This window comes from Salvelinus fontinalis, chromosome 6, assembly GCF_029448725.1.
Source record: "Salvelinus fontinalis isolate EN_2023a chromosome 6, ASM2944872v1, whole genome shotgun sequence".
NCBI classification, from domain to species: domain Eukaryota; kingdom Metazoa; phylum Chordata; class Actinopteri; order Salmoniformes; family Salmonidae; genus Salvelinus; species Salvelinus fontinalis.
The window spans coordinates 17,514,383-17,535,603 of NC_074670.1; the positions used below are offsets into that span (position 1 = coordinate 17,514,383).

Below are 21,221 nucleotides of genomic sequence, written 5' to 3' on the forward strand. Positions count from 1 at the left end.
GTGTTGTAGCACCTTACAGGACTGTTTCGATTTTCGTTTATTCACTTTGTTATTTAGTGTTCAGTTTTTTCAATAAAGCATGAACACTTACCACGCTGCGTTTTGGTCCGATCCTTCCTGTTCATCAGACGAAGAAGATCGTTACACATAAGCACAAAATAGTCAACCCAAGTCGAAGCTCTTTTCTTTCGTTCTACCTTTCTTCTCACACACAAACACACATACAGGCACGCATACACATACACTCACACAAATGCACATGAGAAAAGCAGAAATGAAACGTTTGGGCTTTATTTGGATTCATAAATCATGACTTGAATTGAAAATACTTTTGTATTTCTGTTCTCTTTCCCTCGTTACCTTCGCCTATATATTTTACTTATTGTCCTCCATGGTTTTGTTAATCCAGCTAATGTATTTAGCCACACGGGTGTACACTCCATATCTACCAGTCTGCCCACAACCCACACCCCAACTGACAATACCTGCAGCCCAAAACCGTTTAGTACTACCATCCCTCAAGACGTACGCCCCTCCAGCATCCCCCATACAGGAGTCCTTGCCCCCCTCAGGTACTCCGGCACAGAACATGTTGTCTGTCAGAACAGGGATCGTCTCTGTTGGCATTGCTGCTTTTGCTTTGTTGACAGAGTCTTGGCACGCATCCCCATCCACTACTGGTAGAAGTATGTACCTGAGATCGTTGGCAATGATATCATCTTCTTTGATGCCAAAGCCTGACACCATACTGATAAGGGATAGAGGTCAGGAAAGAGGTCAAGGAGTTACTCAGAAAACTATTGCCTTACATTCATTAGCTGACCAAAGAGCATTGAACTGTGGACTGCTAAGGACTCGTTGTGCAGTTAGGCTACTTTAGATTTTACAAGTTAATTCAACGATGCCAAAAAGAAGTCATGAAAATTGTAGGTTGCACTCCTGGCGCATTGACTACTTCATGATAATAATGAACACATTATGAAATGTGGGTCTATCTATCCCTTCAAAATGCACTTCCTCTTTGTGTTCTTATTGATGTCTTTAATAATATAAATGTTGATATTGATTTTCAGCTTTCTCAATTTTAATAAAGAACTGGATAAGTCTGGCTCTCACCCAATCTGGCCACTTTTGTATGCAGCGTTCTCTGGTGGCAGACACAATGGCATGATGGCAGCGTGGAATGTGAGTGGTTGTTGGAGTTTTATCAGGGCGATGTCATGATTGTAGCTTGCTTTGTCTGGGTTTTTGTATTCAGGGTGGGGGTGGAGAGAGGCGACACCAAGAGGAGTGAGCTTTGCTAGTTTTTCTGCATCATTGTCTCCCACAAAAACCTTGAAAACAAAACATAATTCAACTTCAGAATAGATCTTCAACTTCTTCAAATCTGACATCACTGAAGGACTTCTGCAGACGTAATTTGAACGTTAGCCTGTGGTGGCTTTACCAAAGTACTGAAGACTTCTCTTTGCCTGTTGTTACTCCAGATATTTAAGTGGTCTATACCTTTAAAACATAAGCAGGAAATACTTTTGTTCTCCAGTGTCCAATGAATTGATGGGTGTGTCACAATCTACCTACCAGAAGTTTCTCCTTTAGCACAAGTTTGCCCTGATGCACAAGGTTATGAGCTGTAGTCATGATCCAGCGGTCCCCGATCACCATGGCCCCTGCTCTGCCTCCGTCCACACTGAGCATCACCTGCCAGGGGATGGTTTTGTCTGGGGCTTTGTCTCCCCCCATGATCCTCTGAAAGCCTGAGAAGGACACTGTGGGCTGACCACAGACTGGGGGTGGGGGGTAAAGTAGTGACGAGGGTCACACAAATAGATACAGGATGGTATTTGAGGGATATGATAAAGAAAATGGTACTTAAGGAGTTACCTGGGATACATGAGGGAATGACAGGGGTGTCAAGGTTGTCTCTCCATGTTCTATCTGCTGCACAAGTGTAGCTCACTGAAGGATGTCAAATTAAATAAAAATATATTATTGTTTAGTGAGCAAATGTGTGTGACTGATGAAGGATAGATAAACATCTCACCAGTTGCTCCTCCAAGGAGTGAGTAGAAAGGTTCATTGCAGTGGTACTGAATGACAGAGAGGTGCTGGTTCTGAGAGCCAGATATGAACCTTACCCCTCCATTTAACAATGCTTCAGGTTCCCCACAGTCAATTACTGCACAGGAGAGCGAGAGAGAGACAGAGAAACCAAAAATACATCTGTGTTTAATATGGAACTTGACTCATGGGAATGTATTAGGTTGTGATCATAGAAATAGAATCCATTTCTATGGTTGTGACTCACTGTGGCACTCAGGGAGGGAAAGGTGCCACTGTCCATTCTTTTGACACATGGAGGCATAGCTCTTGATCTCTCTGCCATCCTGAGAGAGAGAGCGACAGAGAGAGAGAGAGAGAGAGACAGAGGGAGAGAGAGAGAGAGAGCGAGAGCGAGAGCGAGAGCGAGAGAGAGAGCGAGAGAGAGAGGGAGAGACACACACAGAGAGAGAGAGAGAGAGAGAGAGAGAGAGAGAGAGAGAGAGAGAGAGAGAGAGAGAGAGAGAGAGAAGCGATACACTGATAGTTTAGTTGCTCTTCACAGGGGCTATTTCCAGGAAAAGAGCCCTTGTAGAAAATGAAAGACTGTGAATATAAACAAGAGAAAGAAGGAAGTATGAGGTAGGAGGGAATGATAAGAGGCAGGGTAAAAAGGGATTGTTTAATCTCACCATCATTAGTTTGTAGCCAGGGTCACAGCTGACTTGGATGTAGTCTCTGTAATAGTACTGGGGAAAGTTTGGGGTGACTCTTCCATTGGTGATAGAACTGGGTGAAGCACACTGCACCCCTATGAACAACAACACACATATCAGGATTTCAGACCAGGGCTTTTTTAGTTAGGCTTCAACTTTGACCTGTATTCTCTGCTTTACTTCCCTTCATACTCTCCCTTGCTCTGTCTTTCTCCCTCTCCGCTTTCATTATTTCCCTCTACCTCTGTTCTCCCTCTCTATGCATTTCCCCCTCTCTCTCTCACTCTGAGTAGTGTAGTGCAGGCTCCAGCCCTGGCTCAGACCAGCCCAGTCAGTGTGGTAGTCTAGCTGGACAGTGTAAGAGTTAGTGGCCATTAGTCCAGGACTCTTCACTCCACACAGCTTCTGGGGTTCCTTGTCGGGGATGGACACCTGGGCGAGACAGAGGAGAGATCAAATACTGTAAACAAACACAAAGCATGCTGTCCTGAACACACACACATGCATGAACACACACATGAACACACACACACACACATATGCATGAGCACACACATTCAATACTTCATTCATGTACGCTGTTCAGTGGTGAGGACATTTAACACATGTAACTAGTGGTCAGGGAATTATACAGTGTTACCTGTAGCCAGTGGTCAGGGCATTACACAGTGTTACCTGTAGCCAGTGGTCAGGGCATTATACAGTGTTACCTGTAGCCAGTGGTCAGGGCATTGAATAGTGTTACCTGTAGCCAGTGGTCAGGGCATTATACAGTGTTACCTGTAGCCAGTGGTCAGGGCAGTGTACAGTGTTACCTGTAGCCAGTGGTCAGGGCATTATACAGTGTTACCTGTAGCCAGTGGTCAGGGCATTGTACAGTGTTACCTGTAGCCAGTGGTCAGGGCATTATACAGTGTTACCTGTAGCCAGTGGTCAGGGCATTATACAGTGTTACCTGTAACCAGTGGTCAGGGCATTATACAGTGTTACCTGTAGCCAGTGGTCAGGGCATTGTACAGTGTTACCTGTAGCCAGTGGTCAGGGCATTATACAGTGTTACCTGTAGCCAGTGGTCAGGGCATTATATAGTGTTACCTGTAGCCAGTGGTCAGGGCATTATATAGTGTTACCTGTAACCAGTGGTCAGGGCATTGTACAGTGTTACCTGTAGCCAGTGGTCAGGGCATTGTACAGTGTTACCTGTAGCCAGTGGTCAGGGCATTATACAGTGTTACCTGTAGCCAGTGGTCAGGGCATTATACAGTGCTACCCGTAGCCAGTGGTCAGGGCATTATACAGTGTTACCTGTAACCAGTGGTCAGGGCAGTGTACAGTGTGACCTGTAGCCAGTGGTCAGGGCATTATACAGTGTTACCTGTAACCAGTGGTCAGGGCATTATACAGTGTTACCTGTAGCCAGTGGTCAGGGCATTATACAGTGTTACCTGTAGCCAGTGGTCAGGGCATTATACAGTGCTACCTGTAGCCAGTGGTCAGGGCATTATACAGTGTTACCTGTAACCAGTGGTCAGGGCAGTGTACAGTGTGACTTGTAGCCAGTGGTCAGGGCATTATACAGTGTTACCTGTAACCAGTGGTCAGGGCATTATACAGTGTTACCTGTAGCCAGTGGTCAGGGCAGTGTACAGTGTTACATGTAGCCAGTGGTCAGGGCAGTGTACAGTGTTACCTGTAGCCAGTGGCCAGGGCAGTGTAGAGTGTTACCTGTAGCCAGTGGCCAGGGCAGTGTAGAGTATTACCTGTTGCCAGTGGTCAGGGCAGTGTACAGTGTGACCTGTAGCCAGTGGCCAGGGCAGTGTAGAGTGTTACCTGTTGCCAGTGGTCAGGGCATTATACAGTGTTACCTGTAGCTAGTGGTCAGGGCAGTGTAGAGTGTTACCTGTAGCCAGTGGCCAGGGCAGTGTACAGTGTTACCTGTAGCCAGTGGTCAGGGCATTATACAGTGTTACCTGTAGCCAGTGGTCAGGGCATTATACAGTGCTACCCGTAGCCAGTGGTCAGGGCATTATACAGTGTTACCTGTAACCAGTGGTCAGGGCAGTGTACAGTGTGACCTGTAGCCAGTGGTCAGGGCATTATACAGTGTTACCTGTAACCAGTGGTCAGGGCATTATACAGTGTTACCTGTAGCCAGTGGTCAGGGCATTGTACAGTGTTACCTGTAGCCAGTGGTCAGGGCATTATACAGTGTTACCTGTAACCAGTGGTCAGGGCAGTGTACAGTGTTACCTGTAGCCAGTGGTCAGGGCATTATACAGTGTTACCTGTAGCCAGTGGTCAGGGCAGTGTACAGTGTTACCTGTAGCCAGTGGCCAGGGCAGTGTAGAGTGTTACCTGTAGCCAGTGGCCAGGGCAGTGTAGAGTATTACCTGTTGCCAGTGGTCAGGGCAGTGTACAGTGTGACCTGTAGCCAGTGGCCAGGGCAGTGTAGAGTGTTACCTGTTGCCAGTGGTCAGGGCATTATACAGTGTTACCTGTAGCTAGTGGTCAGGGCAGTGTAGAGTGTTACCTGTAGCCAGTGGCCAGGGCAGTGTACAGTGTTACCTGTAGCCAGTGGTCAGGGCAGTGTACAGTGTTACCTGTAACCAGTGGTCAGGGCATTGTACAGTGTGACCTGTAGCCAGTGGCCAGGGCAGTGTAGAGTATTACCTGTTGCCAGTGGTCAGGGCAGTGTACAGTGTGACCTGTAGCCAGTGGCCAGGGCAGTGTAGAGTGTTACCTGTTGCCAGTGGTCAGGGCATTATACAGTGTTACCTGTAGCTAGTGGTCAGGGCAGTGTAGAGTGTTACCTGTAGCCAGTGGCCAGGGCAGTGTACAGTGTTACCTGTAGCCAGTGGTCAGGGCAGTGTACAGTGTTACCTGTAACCAGTGGTCAGGGCATTGTACAGTGTGACCTGTAGCCAGTGGTCAGGGCAGTGTACAGTGTGACCTGTAACCAGTGGTCAGGGCATTGTACAGTGTTACCTGTAGCCAGTGGTCAGGGCATTGTACAGTGTTACCTGTAACCAGTGGTCAGGGCAGTGTACAGTGTTACCTGTAACCAGTGGTAGAGGCAGCTGGGTCCATTCTGGGTGCCTATGTGCTCTATGTGGAAGCTGTCAGTGAAGTTGAGGTTGACGATGAACCCAGGCTCCACAGAGATGACGTACTGACAGGCCAGGCCGTGGGGTGATGGGTCAGGGTACCCTGGGCTGGACAGAGTCCCCCCTGGTTCATCAAATATACCCCTACCACAGGACACTGGCCAGGGAGAGAGAGATGTCCACAAGATGAATAGAACTACAGTACACACACACACACACACACACACGCACACGCACACACACAGATAGATAAATAGAGAGTAGGTGTACTCACAGACACAGGTGTGCTGGTCAGGGCGGAGCTCGTAGCCATGGCGACAGGAGCACATGTAGGAGCCCAGGGTGTTGTGGCAGAGCTGGGAGCAGAGTGGACCAGAACCATCCTCAGGGTCTGGAGCTGAACACTCATCTATGTCTGGGAGAGGGATGGAGAAGAGAGGTGGAGAAGAGAGATGGATGGAGAAGAGAGATGGAGGGATGGAGAAGAGAGGTGGAGGAATGGAGAGAGGGATGGAGAAAAGAGATGGAGGGATGGAGAGAGGGATGGAGAAGAGAGGTGGAGGGATGGAGAGAGGGATGGAGAAAAGAGATGGAGAGAGGGATGGAGAAGAGAGATGGAGGGATGGAGAAGAGAGATGGAGAGAGGGATGGAGAAGAGAGGTGGAGGGATGGAGAGAGGGATGGAGAAGAGAGATGGATGGATGGGGAGAGGGATGGAGAAGAGAGGTGGAGGGATGGAGAGAGGGATGGAGAAGAGAGATGGAGAGAGGGATGGAAAACAGAGGTGGAGGGATGGAGAAGAGGGATGGAGAAGAGAGACGGAGGGATGGAGAAGAGAGATGGAGTGATGGAGAGAGGGATGGAGAAGAGAGATGGAGGGATGGAGAAGAGAGATGGAAGGATGGAGAGAGGGATGGAGAAGAGAGGTGGAGGGATGGAGAGAGGGATGGAGAAGAGAGGTGGAGAAGAGAGATGGAGGGATGGAGAGAGGGATGGAGAGAGGGATGGAGAGAGGGATGGAGAAGAGAGGTGGAGGGATGGAGAAGAGAGATGGAGGGATGGAGAGAGGGATGGAGAAAAGAGATGGAGAGAGGGATGGAGAAGAGAGATGGAGGGATGGAGAAGAGAGATGGAGAGAGGGATGGAGAAGAGAGGTGGAGGGATGGAGAGAGGGATGGAGAAGAGAGATGGATGGATGGGGAGAGGGATGGAGAAGAGAGGTGGAGGGATGGAGAGAGGGATGGAGAAGAGAGATGGAGAGAGGGATGGAAAACAGAGGTGGAGGGATGGAGAAGAGGGATGGAGAAGAGAGATGGAGGGATGGAGAAGAGAGATGGAGTGATGGAGAGAGGGATGGAGAAGAGAGATGGAGGGATGGAGAAGAGAGATGGAGAAGAGAGATGGAGGGATGGAGAGAGGGATGGAGAAGAGAGGTGGAGGGATGGAGAGAGGGATGGAGAAGAGAGGTGGAGAAGAGAGATGGAGGGATGGAGAGAGGGATGGAGAGAGGGATGGAGAAGAGAGGTGGAGGGATGGAGAAGATAGATGGAGGGATGGAGAGAGGGATGGAGAAGAGAGGTGGAGGGATGGAGAGAGGGATGGAGAAGAGAGGTGGAGGGATGGAGAAGAGAGATGGAGGGATGGAGAGAGGGATGGAGAAGAGAGGTGGAGAAGAAAAGTGGAGGGATGGAGAAGAGAGGTAGGTGGAGGGATGGAGAAGAGAGATGGAGGGATGGAGAGAGGGATGGAGAAGAGAGGTGGAGAGAGTGATGGAGAAGAGAGATGGAGGGATGGAGAGAGGGATGGAGAAGAGAGGTGGAGAGAGGGATGGAGGGATGGAGAGACGGATGGAGAAGAAAGATGGAGGGATGGCGAGAGGGATGGAGAAGAGAGATGGATGGATGGGGAGAGGGATGGAGAAGAGAGGTGGAGGGATGGAGAGAGGGATGGAGAAGAGAGATGGAGAGAGGGATGGAAAACAGAGGTGGAGGGATGGAGAAGAGGGATGGAGAAGAGAGATGGAGGGATGGAGAAGAGAGATGGAGTGATGGAGAGAGGGATGGAGAAGAGAGATGGAGGGATGGAGAAGAGAGATGGAGAAGAGAGATGGAGGGATGGAGAGAGGGATGGAGAAGAGAGGTGGAGGGATGGAGAGAGGGATGGAGAAGAGAGGTGGAGAAGAGAGATGGAGGGATGGAGAGAGGGATGGAGAGAGGGATGGAGAAGAGAGGTGGAGGGATGGAGAAGATAGATGGAGGGATGGAGAGAGGGATGGAGAAGAGAGGTGGAGGGATGGAGAGAGGGATGGAGAAGAGAGGTGGAGGGATGGAGAAGAGAGATGGAGGGATGGAGAGAGGGATGGAGAAGAGAGGTGGAGAAGAAAAGTGGAGGGATGGAGAGAGGGATGGAGAAGAGAGGTAGGTGGAGGGATGGAGAAGAGAGATGGAGGGATGGAGAGAGGGATGGAGGGATGGAGAAGAGAGGTGGAGAGAGTGATGGAGAAGAGAGATGGAGGGATGGAGAGAGGGATGGAGAAGAGAGGTGGAGAGAGGGATGGAGGGATGGAGAGACGGATGGAGAAGAAAGATGGAGGGATGGCGAGAGGGATGGAGAAGAGAGATGGAGGGATGGATGGAGGGATGGAGAGAGGGATGGAGAAGAGAGAGATGGATAAGAGAGATGGAGGGATGGAAAGAGGGATGGAGAAGAGCGAGATGGAGGGATGGAGAAGAGAGATGGAGGGATGGAGAGAGGGATGGAGAAGAGAGGTGGAGGGATGGAGAGAGGGATGGAGTAGAGACATGGAGGGATGGAGAGAGGGATGGAGAAGAGAGATGGAGGGATGGAGAGAGGATGGAGAAGTGAGGTGGAGGGATGGAGAAGAGAGGTGGAGGGATGAGGAGAGGGATGGAGAGAGGGATGGAGAGACGGATGGAGAGAGGGATGGAGAAGAAAGGTGGAGGAATGGCGAGAGGGATCGAGAAAAGAGATGGAGGGATGGAGAGACGGATGGAGAGAGGGATGGAGAAGAGAGATGGAGGGATGGAGATAGGGATGGAGAAGAGAGAGATGGATAAGAGAGATGGAGGGATGGAAAGAGGGATGGAGAAGAGAGATGGAGGGATGGAGAGAGGGATGGAGAAGAGCGGTGAAGGGATGGAGAAGAGAGGTGGAGGGATGGAGAGAGGGATGGAGAAGAGAGGTGGAGGGATGGAGAGAGGGATGGAGAAGAGAGGTGGAAGGATGGAGAGAGGGATGGAGAAAATAGGTGGAGGGATGGAGAGAGGGGTGGAGAAGAGAGGTGGAGGGATGGAGAAGAGAGATGGAGGGATGGAGAAGAGAGATGGAGGGATGGAGAAGAGAGGTGGAGAAGAGAGGTGGATGGATGGAGAAGAGAGATGGAGGGATGGAGAGAGGGATGGAGAAGAGAGATGGAGGGATGGAGAGAGGGATGGAGGGATGGAGAGACGGATGGAGAAGAAAGATGGAGGGATGGCGAGAGGGATGGAGAAGAGAGATGGAGTGATGGAAAGAGGGATGGAGGGATGGAGGGATGGAGAGAGGGATGGAGAAGAGAGAGATGGATAAGAGAGAGGGAGGGATGGAAAGAGGGACGGAGAAGAGAGATGGAGGGATGGAGAGAGGGATGGAGAAGAGAGGTGGAGGGATGGAGAGAGGGATGGAGAAGAGACATGGAGGGATGGAGAGAGGGATGGAGAAGAGAGGTGGAAGGATGTAGAGAGGGATGGAGAAGAGAGGTGGGGGATTGGAGAGAGGGATGGAGAAGAGAGGTGGAGGGATGGAGAGAGGGATGGCGAAGAGAGGTGGAAGGATGTAGAGAGGGATGGAGAAGAGAGGTGGAGGATTGGAGAGAGGGATGGAGAAGAGAGGTGGAGGGATGGAGAGAGGGATGGAGAAGAGAGGTGAAGGGATGGAGAGTGGGATGGAGAAGAGAGGTGGAAGGATGGAGAGAGGGATGGAGAAGAGAGGTGGAGGATTGGAGAGAGGGATGGAGAAGAGAGGTGGAAGGATGGATAGAGGGATGGAGAAGAGAGGTGGAAGGATGTAGAGAGGGATGGAGAAGAGAGGTGGAGGATTGGAGAGAGGGATGGAGAAGAGAGGTGGAGGGATGTAGAGAGGGATGGAGAAGAGAGGTGGAGGGATAGGGAGAGGGATGGAGAAGAGAGGTGGAGGGAAGGAGCGAGGGATAGAGAAGAGAGGTAGAGGGATGTAGAGAGGGATGGACAAGAGAGGTGGAGGGATGGAGAGAGTGATGGAGGGATGGAGAAGAGAGGTGGAGAGAGGGATGGAGAAGAGAGATGGAGGGATGGAGAGAGGGATGGAGAGAGGGATGGAGAAGAGAGGTGGAGGATTGGAGAGAGGGATGGAGAAGAGAGGTGGAGGGATGGAGAGAGGGATGGAGAAGAGAGGTGAAGGGATGGAGAGTGGGATGGAGAAGAGAGGTGGAAGGATGTAGAGAGGGATGGAGAAGAGAGGTGGAGGATTGGAGAGAGGGATGGAGAAGAGAGGTGGAGGGATGGAGAGAGGGATGGAGAAGAGAGGTGGAAGGATGTAGAGAGGGATGGAGAAGAGAGGTGGAGGATTGGAGAGAGGGATGGAGAAGAGAGGTGGAGGGATGTAGAGAGCGATGGAGAAGAGAGGTGGAAGGATGTAGAGAGGGATGGAGAAGAGAGATGGAGGGATGGAGCGAGGGATGGAGCAGAGAGATGGAGGGATGGAGAGAGGGATGGAGGGATGGAGAGAGGGATGGAGGGATGGAGAAGAGAGGTGGAGAGAGGGATGGAGAAGAGAGATGGAGGGATGGAGAGAGGGATGGAGAGAGGGATGGAGAAGAGAGGTGGAGGATTGGAGAGAGGGATGGAGAAGAGAGGTGGAGGGATGGAGAGAGGGATGGAGAAGAGAGGTGGAAGGATGTAGAGAGGGATGGAGAAGAGAGGTGGAGGATTGGAGAGAGGGATGGAGAAGAGAGGTGGATGGATGGAGAGAGGGATGGAGAAGAGAGGTGAAGGGATGGAGAGTGGGATGGAGAAGAGAGGTGGAAGGATGTAGAGAGGGATGGAGAAGAGAGGTGGAGGATTGGAGAGAGGGATGGAGAAGAGAGGTGGAGGGATGGAGAGAGGGATGGAGAAGAGAGGTGGAGGGATGGAGAGAGGGATGGAGAAGAGAGGTGGAGGGATGTAGAGAGGGATGGAGAAGAGAGGTGGAGGGATGTAGAGAGGGATGGAGAAGAGAGATGGAGGGATGGAGAGAGGGATGGAGAAGAGAGATGGAGGGATGGAGAGAGGGATGGAGGGATGGAGAGAGGGATGGAGAAGAGAGAGATGGATAAGAGAGATGGAGGGATAGAAAGAGGGATGGAGAAGAGAGAGATGGAGGGATGGAGAAGAGAGATGGAGGGATGGAGAGAGGGATGGAGAAGAGAGATGGAGGGATGGAGAGAGGGATGGAGAAGAGAGAGATGGATAAGAGAGATGGAGGGGTGGAAAGAGGGATCCCGTGTGGCTCAGTTGGTAGAGCATGGCACTTGCAACGCCAGGGTTGTGGGTTCGATTCCCACGGGGGGCCAGTACAAAAAAGTATGAATGTATGTACTTGTAAGTCGCTCTGGATAAGAGCGTCTGCTAAATGACTTAAATGTAAATGTAAATGTAAATGATGGAGAGAGGGATGGAGAAGAGAGAGATGGATAAGAGAGATGGAGGGATGGAAAGATGGATGGAGAAGAGAGAGATGGAGGGATGGAGAAGAGAGATGGAGGGATGGAGAGAGGGATGGAGAAGAGAGGTGGAGGGAAGGAGCGAGGGATAGAGAAGAGAGGTGCAGGGATGGAGAGAAGGATGGATAAGAGAGGTTCAGGGATGGATAGAGGGATGGAGAAGAGAGTTGGAGGGATGTAGAGAAGGATGGAGAAGAGAGGTGGAGGGTTGGAGAGAGGGATGGAGAAGAGAGGTGGAGGGAAGGAGAGAGGGATGGAGAGGAGAGGTGGAGGGAAGGAGAGAGGGATGGAGTAGAGAGGTGGAGGGTTGGAGAAAGGGATGGAGAAGAGAGGTGAAGGGATGTAGAGAAGGATGGAGAAAAGAGGTGGAGGGATGGAGAGAGGGATGGAGAAGAGAGGTGGAGAAGAGAGATGGAGAGAGGGATGGAGGGATGGAGAAGAGAGGTGGAGAGAGGGATGGAGAAGAGAGATGGAGGGATGGAGAGAGGGATGGAGAAGAGAGGTGGAGAGAGTGATGGAGGGATGGAGAGACGGATGGAGAAGAAAGATGGAGGGATGGCGAGAGGGATGGAGAAGAGAGATGGAGGGATGGATGGAGGGATGGAGAGAGGGATGGAGAAGAGAGAGATGGATAAGAGAGATTTAGGGATGGAAAGAGGGATGGAGAAGAGCGAGATGGAGGGATGGAGAAGAGAGATGGAGGGATGGAGAGAGGGATGGAGAAGAGAGGTGGAGGGATGGAGAGAGGGATGGAGTAGAGACATGGAGGGATGGAGAGAGGGATGGAGAAGAGAGATGGAGGGATGGAGAGAGGATGGAGAAGTGAGGTGGAGGGATGGAGAAGAGAGGTGGAGGGATGAGGAGAGGGATGTAGAGAGGGATGGAGAGACGGATGGAGAGAGGGATGGAGAAGAAAGGTGGAGGAATGGCGAGAGGGATCGAGAAAAGAGATGGAGGGATGGAGAGACGGATGGAGAGAGGGATGGAGAAGAGAGATGGAGGGATGGAGATAGGGATGGAGAGAGGGATGGAGAAGAGAGAGATGGATAAGAGAGATGGAGGGATGGAAAGAGGGATGGAGAAGAGAGATGGAGGGATGGAGAGAGGGATGGAGAAGAGAGGTGAAGTGATGGAGAAGAGAGGTGGAGGGATGGAGAGAGGGATGGAGAAGAGAGGTGGAGGGATGGAGAGAGGGATGGAGAAGAGAGGTGGAAGGATGGAGAGAGGGATGGAGAAAATAGGTGGAGGGATGGAGAGAGGGATGGAGAAGAGAGGTGGAGGGATGGAGAAGAGAGATGGAAGGATGGAGAAGAGAGATGGAGGGATGGAGAGAGGGATGGAGAAGAGAGGTGGAGGGATGGAGAAGAGAGATGGAGGGATGGAGAGAGGGATGGAGAAGAGAGATGGAGGGATGGATGGAGGGATGGAGAGACGGATGGAGAAGAAAGATGGAGGGATGGCGAGAGGGATGGAGAAGAGAGATGGAGTGATGGAAAGAGGGATGGAGGGATGGAGGGATGGAGAAGAGAGAGATGGATAAGAGAGAGGGAGGGATGGAAAGAGGGACGGAGAAGAGAGATGGAGGGATGGAGAGAGGGATGGAGAAGAGAGGTGGAGGGATGGAGAGAGGGATGGAGAAGAGACATGGAAGGATGTAGAGAGGGATGGAGAAGAGAGGTGGGGGATTGGAGAGAGGGATGGAGAAGTGAGGTGGAGGATTGGAGAGAGGGATGGAGAAGAGAGGTGGAGGGATGGAGAGAGGGATGGAGAAGAGAGGTGGAAGGATGTAGAGAGGGATGGAGAAAGAGGTGGAGGATTGGAGAGAGGGATGGAGAAGAGAGGTGGAGGGATGGAGAGAGGGATGGAGAAGAGAGGTGAAGGGATGGAGAGTGGGATGGAGAAGAGAGGTGGAAGGATGGAGAGAGGGATGGAGAAGAGAGGTGGAGGATTGGAGAGAGGGATGGAGAAGAGAGGTGGAGGGATGTAGAGAGGGATGGAGAAGAGAGGTGAAGGGATTTAGAGAAGGATGGAGAAAAGAGGTGGAGGGATGGAGAGAGGGATGGAGAAGAGAGGTGGAGAAGAGAGATGGAGGGATGGAGAGAGGGATGGAGAAGAGAGGTGGAGAGAGGGATGGAGGGATGGAGAGACGGATGGAGAAGAAAGATGGAGGGATGGCGAGAGGGATGGAGAAGAGAGATGGAGGGATGGATGGAGGGATGGAGAGAGGGATGGAGAAGAGAGAGATGGATAAGAGAGATGGATGGATGGAAAGAGGGATGGAGAAGAGCGAGATGGAGGGATGGAGAAGAGAGATGGAGGGATGGAGAGAGGGATGGAGAAGAGAGGTGGAGGGATGGAGAGAGGGATGGAGTAGAGACATGGAGGGATGGAGAGAGGGATGGAGAAGAGAGATGGAGGGATGGAGAGAGGATGGAGAAGTGAGGTGGAGGGATGGAGAAGAGAGGTGGAGGGATGAGGAGAGGGATGTAGAGAGGGATGGAGAGACGGATGGAGAGAGGGATGGAGAAGAAAGGTGGAGGAATGGCGAGAGGGATCGAGAAAAGAGATGGAGGGATGGAGAGACGGATGGAGAGAGGGATGGAGAAGAGAGATGGAGGGATGGAGATAGGGATGGAGAGAGGGATGGAGAAGAGAGAGATGGATAAGAGAGATGGAGGGATGGAAAGAGGGATGGAGAAGAGAGATGGAGGGATGGAGAGAGGGATGGAGAAGAGAGGTGAAGTGATGGAGAAGAGAGGTGGAGGGATGGAGAGAGGGATGGAGAAGAGAGGTGGAGGGATGGAGAGAGGGATGGAGAAGAGAGGTGGAAGGATGGAGAGAGGGATGGAGAAAATAGGTGGAGGGATGGAGAGAGGGATGGAGAAGAGAGGTGGAGGGATGGAGAAGAGAGATGGAAGGACGGAGAAGAGAGATGGAGGGATGGAGAGAGGGATGGAGAAGAGAGGTGGAGGGATGGAGAAGAGAGATGGAGGGATGGAGAGAGGGATGGAGGGATGGAGAGACGGATGGAGAAGAAAGATGGAGGGATGGCGAGAGGGATGGAGAAGAGAGATGGAGTGATGGAAAGAGGGATGGAGGGATGGAGGGATGGAGATAGGGACGGAGAAGAGAGAGATGGATAAGAGAGAGGGAGGGATGGAAAGAGGGACGGAGAAGAGAGATGGAGGGATGGAGAGAGGGATGGAGAAGAGAGGTGGAGGGATGGAGAGAGGGATGGAGAAGAGACATGGAAGGATGTAGAGAGGGATGGAGAAGAGAGGTGGGGGATTGGAGAGAGGGATGGAGAAGAGAGGTGGAGGATTGGAGAGAGGGATGGAGAAGAGAGGTGGAGGGATGGAGAGAGGGATGGAGAAGAGAGGTGAAGGGATGGAGAGTGGGATGGAGAAGAGAGGTGGAAGGATGTAGAGAGGGATGGAGAAGAGAGGTGGAGGATTGGAGAGAGGGATGGAGAAGAGAGGTGGAGGGATGGAGAGAGGGATGGAGAAGAGAGGTGGAAGGATGTAGAGAGGGATGGAGAAGAGAGGTGGAGGATTGGAGAGAGGGATGGAGAAGAGAGGTGGAGGGATGGAGAGAGGGATGGAGAAGAGAGGTGGAAGGATGGAGAGAGGGATGGAGAAGAGAGGTGGAGGATTGGAGAGAGGGATGGAGAAGAGAGGTGGAGGGATGGAGAGAGGGATGGAGAAGAGAGGTGGAAGGATGTAGAGAGGGATGGAGAAGAGAGGTGGAGGATTGGAGAGAGGGATGGAGAAGAGAGGTGGAGGGATGTAGAGAGGGATGGAGAAGAGAGGTGGAGGGATAGGGAGAGGGATGGAGAAGAGAGGTGGAGGGAAGGAGCGAGGGATAGAGAAGAGAGGTAGAGGGATGTAGAGAGGGATGGAGAGTGGGATGGAGGGATGGAGAAGAGAGGTGGAGAGAGGGATGGAGAAGAGAGATGGAGGGATGGAGAGAGGGATGGAGAGAGGGATGGAGAAGAGAGATGTGGGATTGGAGAGAGGGATGGAGAAGAGAGGTGGAGGGATGGAGAGAGGGATGGAGAAGAGAGGTGGAAGGATGTAGAGAGGGATGGAGAAGAGAGGTGGAGGATTGGAGAGAGGGATGGAGAAGAGAGGTGGAGGGATGGAGAGAGGGATGGAGAAGAGAGGTGAAGGGATGGAGAGTGGGATGGAGAAGAGAGGTGGAAGGATGTAGAGAGGGATGGAGAAGAGAGGTGGAGGATTGGAGAGAGGGATGGAGAAGAGAGGTGGAGGGATGGAGAGAGGGATGGAGAAGAGAGGTGGAAGGATGTAGAGAGGGATGGAGAAGAGAGGTGGAGGATTGGAGAGAGGGATGGAGAAGAGAGGTGGAGGGATGTAGAGAGGGATGGAGAACAGAGGTGGAGGGAGAGGGAGAGGGATGGAGAAGAGAGGTGGAGGGAAGGAGCGAGGGATAGAGAAGAGAGGTAGAGGGATGTAGAGAGGGATGGAGAGTGGGATGGAGGGATGGAGAAGAGAGGTGGAGAGAGGGATGGAGAAGAGAGATGGAGGGATGGAGAGAGGGATGGAGAGAGGGATGGAGAAGAGAGGTGGAGGATTGGAGAGAGGGATGGAGAAGAGAGGTGGAGGATTGGAGAGAGGGATGGAGAAGAGAGGTGGAGGGATGGAGAGAGGGATGGAGAAGAGAGGTGAAAGGATGGAGAGTGGGATGGAGAAGAGAGGTGGAAGTATGTAGAGAGGGATGGAGAAGAGAGGTGGAGGATTGGAGAGAGGGATGGAGAAGAGAGATGGAGGGATGGAGAGAGGGATGGAGAAGAGAGATGGAGGGATGGAGAGAGGAATGGAGAAGAGAGATGGAGGGATGGAGAGAGGGATGGAGAAGAGAGAGATGGAGGGATGGAGAAGAGAGATGGAGGGATGGAGAGAGGGATGGAGAAGAGAGATGGAGGGATGGAGAGAGGGATGGAGAAGAGAGATGGAGGGATGGAGAGAGGGATGGAGAAGAGACATGGAGGGATGGAGAGAGTGATGGAGAAGAGAGATGGAGGGATGAAGAGAGGGATGGAGAAGAGAGGTGGAGGGATGGAGAGAGGGATGGAGAGAGGGATGGAGGGATGGAGAGAGGGATGGAGAAGAGAGAGATGGATAAGAGAGATGGAGGGATGGAAAGAGGGATGGAGAAGAGAGATGGAGGGATGGAGAGAGGAATGGAGAAGAGAGGTGAAGGGATGGAGAAGAGAGGTGGAGGGATGGTGAGAGGGATGGAGAGAGGGATGGAGGGATGGAGAGAGGGATGGAGAAGAGAGAGATGGATAAGAGAGATGGAGGGATGGAGAGAGGAATGGAGAAGAGAGATGGAGGGATGGAGAGAGGAATGGAGAAGAGAGGTGAAGGGATGGAGAAGAGAGGTGGAGGGATGGAGAGAGGGATGGAGACGAGAGGTGGAGGGATGGAGAGAGGGATGGAGAAGAGAGGTGTAGGGATGGAGAAGAGAGGTGGAGTGATGGAGAGAGGGATGGAGAAGAGATGTGAAGGGATGGAGAGTGGGATGGAGAAGAGAGGTGGATGCATGGAGAGTGGGATGGAGAAGAGAGGTGGAAGGATGTAGAGAGGGATGGAGAAGAGAGGTGGAGGATTGGAGAGAGGGATGGAGAAGAGAGGTGGAGGGATGTAGAGAGGGATGGAAAAGAGAGGTGGAGGGATGGAGCGAGGGATAGAGAAGAGAGGTGCAGGGATGGAGAGAAGAATGGAGAAGAGAGGTTCAGGGATGGATAGAGGGATGGAGAAGAGAGGTGGAGGGATGGAGAGAAGGATGGAGAAGAGAGATGGAGGGTTGGAGAGAGGCATGGAGAAGAGAGGTGGAGGGATGTAGAGAGGGATGGAGAAGAGAGGTGGAGGGAAGGAGCGAGGGATAGAGAAGAGAGGTGCAGGGATGGAGAGAAGGATGGATAAGAGAGGTTCAGGGATGGATAGAGGGATGGAGAAGAGAGGTGGAGGGATGTAGAGAAGGATGGAGAAGAGAGGTGGAGGGTTGGAGAGAGGGATGGAGAAGAGAGGTGGAGGGAAGGAGAGAGGGATGGAGATGAGAGGTGGAGGGAAGGAGCGAGGGATAGAGAAGAGAGGTGCAGGGATGGAGAGAGGGATGGAGAAGAGAGGTGGAGGGATGTAGAGAGGGATGGAGAAGAGAGGTGCAGGGATGGAGAGAGGGATGGAGAAGAGAGGTGGAGGGTTGGAGAAAGGGATGGAGAGGTGGAGGGAAGGAGCGAGGGATAGAGAAGAGAGGTGCAGGGATGGAGAGAGGGATGGAGAAGAGAGGTGGAGGGATGTAGAGAGGGATGGAGAAGAGAGGTGGAGGGATGGAGAGAGGGATGGAGAAGAGAGGTAAAGGGATGTAGAGAAGTTTGGAGGAAAGAGGTAGAGGGTGTAGCTTAACATTTCACCGTGATGTCACCTTCCCTGAGATTTGCCTGGTGTTTCTAGTTTAACAGTGTTGTACGGTTGCCTTGGATTATGTACGTAGTGCCGTTGTGAGCAGGGTATCTGATCCTCCAGTCAGGTTGGTATGGGCTGCACTACCTTTGGCCTGATAATGGGCGGAGAAGCCGAAGTGCTTGTGTGGCTCAGGGTTCGTGTCGTTTGTCTGAAGGACCAGGGTGAGCCTGTTGCCTGGAGACAAGAGTGGCTGGTTGCCTGGGTGATGTCCATCAGCAGAATTTTCCTGGCCACAGAACTTTGCAAGGACCTTCTTGTCATATAAAACCTGGAATGACGGAGTGAAAGAAACATTTAATACACCCTAATACATTTTATAATAAGGTATTGAAGTGTTATTTTGAAGTCCACTGACCGTGAGTGAGTCGTAGTAGCAGTCGGCTGACGGCTCGATGTCCAGATGAGTGAAGCTGAGCTGGAGCTGGTAGCCCTCAGGTACACTGAGGTCCCACTGTTGTGACAGGGCAGCAGGGTACGGCTGGGGGAACTGGGGGGACTGGACCACCCCATGTAGGGCTGGCAGGGACCGGGCCAACCGCCAACACTCACACACAGACACACACAGCAGCCTGGAGCAGAGCAACACAGGGAGAGAGGGCTGAGATGGGAGGTATAGGAGGATTTGTGTGTCACAACGAGGTAAATACAGGCCCTTGAAAAATGTCTGTATGATGACTGATCAGAAAGAGAGCTGTTTTCTGATCTGTGACCAGGAAGCAGAAGAAAACAGAACCTAATGATGCTGTAGGAATCATATGTTCTTGTCATCCTTCAAGATGAAGGCTCAATAAAGGTTAAAACCACTGGCGATGCTGCGTAGTATAAACAAACAGGTTATACTTCATTTGAACTCTTTCTCACACGTGCTAGTCACATGACACAATGTAATAGTATGGAATAAATGGCATACACCTTCACGGCAGCTGGTCTGATTATGACAACTGACTTTACACACTCACTTAAACAGTTGTTGTTTACGTTCACTTAGCTATAGCCAATGGGTTCAAGTACAGTGTAACCAAACAAACTCACCAGATGAACGGAGGGGTCCAGTCCATGTTGAAGGTCCTGGCTACAAATATTTCTGTTGTTATTGTTTTACTGTTGTGTGGCTATTGCTCACATGCATAGACTTGAATTCCCTGCAGTCTGTGTGTCCCAATAGAGACCTGTGGTGAGGTATTATGCTAGACTACGAGTCTAAAAGTCATGTTAAAACCTGCTCTGTTTGACTTGGCTGAAATAGACGCATGAGAAGGGGGGAAGAGAGAGAGGGAGAGAGTGAAAGATTCCGAGAGACAGAGAGGGAGAGAGACAGAGAGGGAGAGAGTGAAAGAGACCGAGAGACAGAGAGAGAGAGAGACAGAGAGGGAGAGAGGGAAAGAGACCGAGAGACAGAGAGAGAGAGAGACAGAGAGGGAGAGAGTGAAAGAGACCGAGAGACAGAGAGAGAGAGAGACAGAGAGGGAGAGAGACAGAGAGGGAGAGAGACAGAGAGGGAGAGAGTGAAAGAGACCGAGAGACAGAGAGAGAGAGAGACAGAGTATTGGTGGTGGTGGAGTTAAAAGACTACAATTGACCAGTTCTTAAAAGGCAAAACATTTTTTACGTTAATGTTGAAAATGTTAACCGATAAAAGACAGAATGCATATCTACCAGAGGTTGGGGGGGGGATGGGGCGCAGGGGAAAGGGGGGTAGAGGGGGAGGAAGGGGCAGAAAAGAGGAGGGAGGAGAGCGAGAGAATGGGAGGAAAGTGTTGTGTGTTCAGTGCTCTTCCCGTAAATTCTGTTTGAATAGTTTGTTTTGTTTACACATAGGGACAAACTCGATGCTGGCCTGGGTATGTCAGTTCAGGTCACATGATGCAGGGATGTACTGTAGTGTTGCTACCCTGTTGACCTTTTCATGAAGAACACACTGTACACTCAATACTATCCACTATGGCATTCAGATGATCTACCTTTTTTAAACTCCATCCCTGGTCATGTGTAGTTATGGGATATGACAGCCTACAGTGTGTTAGATAGATGAGACCCTGATGAAGGCAGCTTAGCTGTGGAAACGTTGGTATTTAGTGCATTCGTTGCATCGGAGCCTCAGAAATGTGTCCAGCTTTCCTTTTCTAAGACTACAGTGTGTTGACATCATAAATGAGATATTATTAATATATTGTGAGATTCATTTGAAAGTGTGCAAAATAAATTGAGATTTCATGTTCAATGACACGGAAAGACAGACGTTGAGAGAACAGATGTCATTGATTGCCACTACAACTCATATTAGTCTGTTGTTCAGGGCAACGACAGCTCTGCACGTTTGCTGATCCTCCAGAGGAAGCTGGACATATTGGAGCTTATTGGAGATCGTCACGACTCCTACACCAATCCCTAGAGAGAGAGAGAGAGAGAGAGAGAGAGAGAGATGAATTCTGAATGAAATGAACATCCGCTGAATGAATTGAACCTCTAAACCAGTGGTTGGTGGTCGGTATATCATGCTCTTGCTACATCATCAGGATGTAAGTGTCGTGTATCGATGTGACATACTGAGATAGGACGTCACCACGTCAGTAAAGGAATGTGAGGGGTTACAGCGACAGTGATGGAGTAAAGACGTGTTGAAGTTGACCTCTGAGTCTGGTTGGTTTAACTCAGTATAATATCTTAACTTAGCACGAGTTGGAAGTATAAGATTGAACAATGGCGACGAGGGTAACGTCTGAAAACGATAGTTAAATCTGTAAAGTGAGTTAGTGTCGTCGAGATGGAAAACACTGTGCCAAAGTTTGACTACTACAGTGAGCCTGCTACGCTAGGTCCATGCTGGACCAGGTGGTTGAGCTGTGCGCGGATGGTAAAGGATTAATACTGCCCGGTGACGTTGATGCGGTTACAAAACAACGGAGGAGAGCTTTGTTTCTACATCATGCTGGGACAGATGTGCAGGACATTTTCTCCACACTCGCAGACACCGGAGAACCAACGGACTACGGGTGAAACAGGTGAACACAGCGTTCACAAGACAGGAATGTTATCAACTGACACAGAAAACTGGTGAGACAGTTCAGCAATTTGTTACTCGTCTTAGACAAGCAGCTAAAGACTGTGACTTTGCTGGAGATAAGGACAATCAGATTAG

At 51.1% G+C, this 21,221-nt stretch overlaps 1 protein-coding gene across 2 annotated transcripts; it reads right to left on the bottom strand.

The window, feature by feature from the left end:
* Positions 1 to 271: 271 nt before the first annotated feature.
* On the bottom strand, positions 272 to 19,296 carry LOC129857219 (complement C1r-A subcomponent-like). Of its 2 annotated transcripts, XM_055925256.1 has the most exons (13): positions 19,115 to 19,296; positions 18,438 to 18,651; positions 18,167 to 18,350; positions 6,135 to 6,275; positions 5,812 to 6,017; positions 3,041 to 3,188; positions 2,733 to 2,851; positions 2,309 to 2,387; positions 2,045 to 2,179; positions 1,885 to 1,959; positions 1,582 to 1,787; positions 1,117 to 1,334; positions 272 to 748 (listed from the first exon to the last, which is right to left on the bottom strand). In XM_055925256.1, the coding sequence occupies exons 1-13, from the start codon at positions 19,138 to 19,140 to the stop codon at positions 376 to 378; spliced, it is 2,124 nt and encodes a 707-aa protein (XP_055781231.1). In that variant the 5' UTR covers positions 19,141 to 19,296; the 3' UTR covers positions 272 to 375. The 2 variants fall into 2 exon arrangements, with proteins under 2 accessions (XP_055781231.1, XP_055781230.1); XM_055925255.1 differs by lacking the exons at positions 18,167 to 18,350; positions 18,438 to 18,651; positions 19,115 to 19,296 and having other exon boundaries at positions 6,135 to 11,490.
* Between the last annotated feature and the right edge of the window lie 1,925 nt (positions 19,297 to 21,221).

Excerpts from the sequence above, each read along its gene's own strand:
- LOC129857219 (XM_055925255.1), bottom strand. The coding sequence starts at position 11,400 with ATGCTCTACCAACTGAGCCACACGGGATCCCTCTTTCCACCCCTCCAT. Across the intron at positions 1,335-1,581 it reads TGCTAAAGGAGAAACTTCTG|GTTTTTGTGGGAGACAATGA; the intron begins GTAGGTAGATTG and ends TTTGTTTTCAAG. Across the intron at positions 749-1,116 it reads TACAAAAGTGGCCAGATTGG|TATGGTGTCAGGCTTTGGCA; the intron begins GTGAGAGCCAGA and ends ATCCCTTATCAG.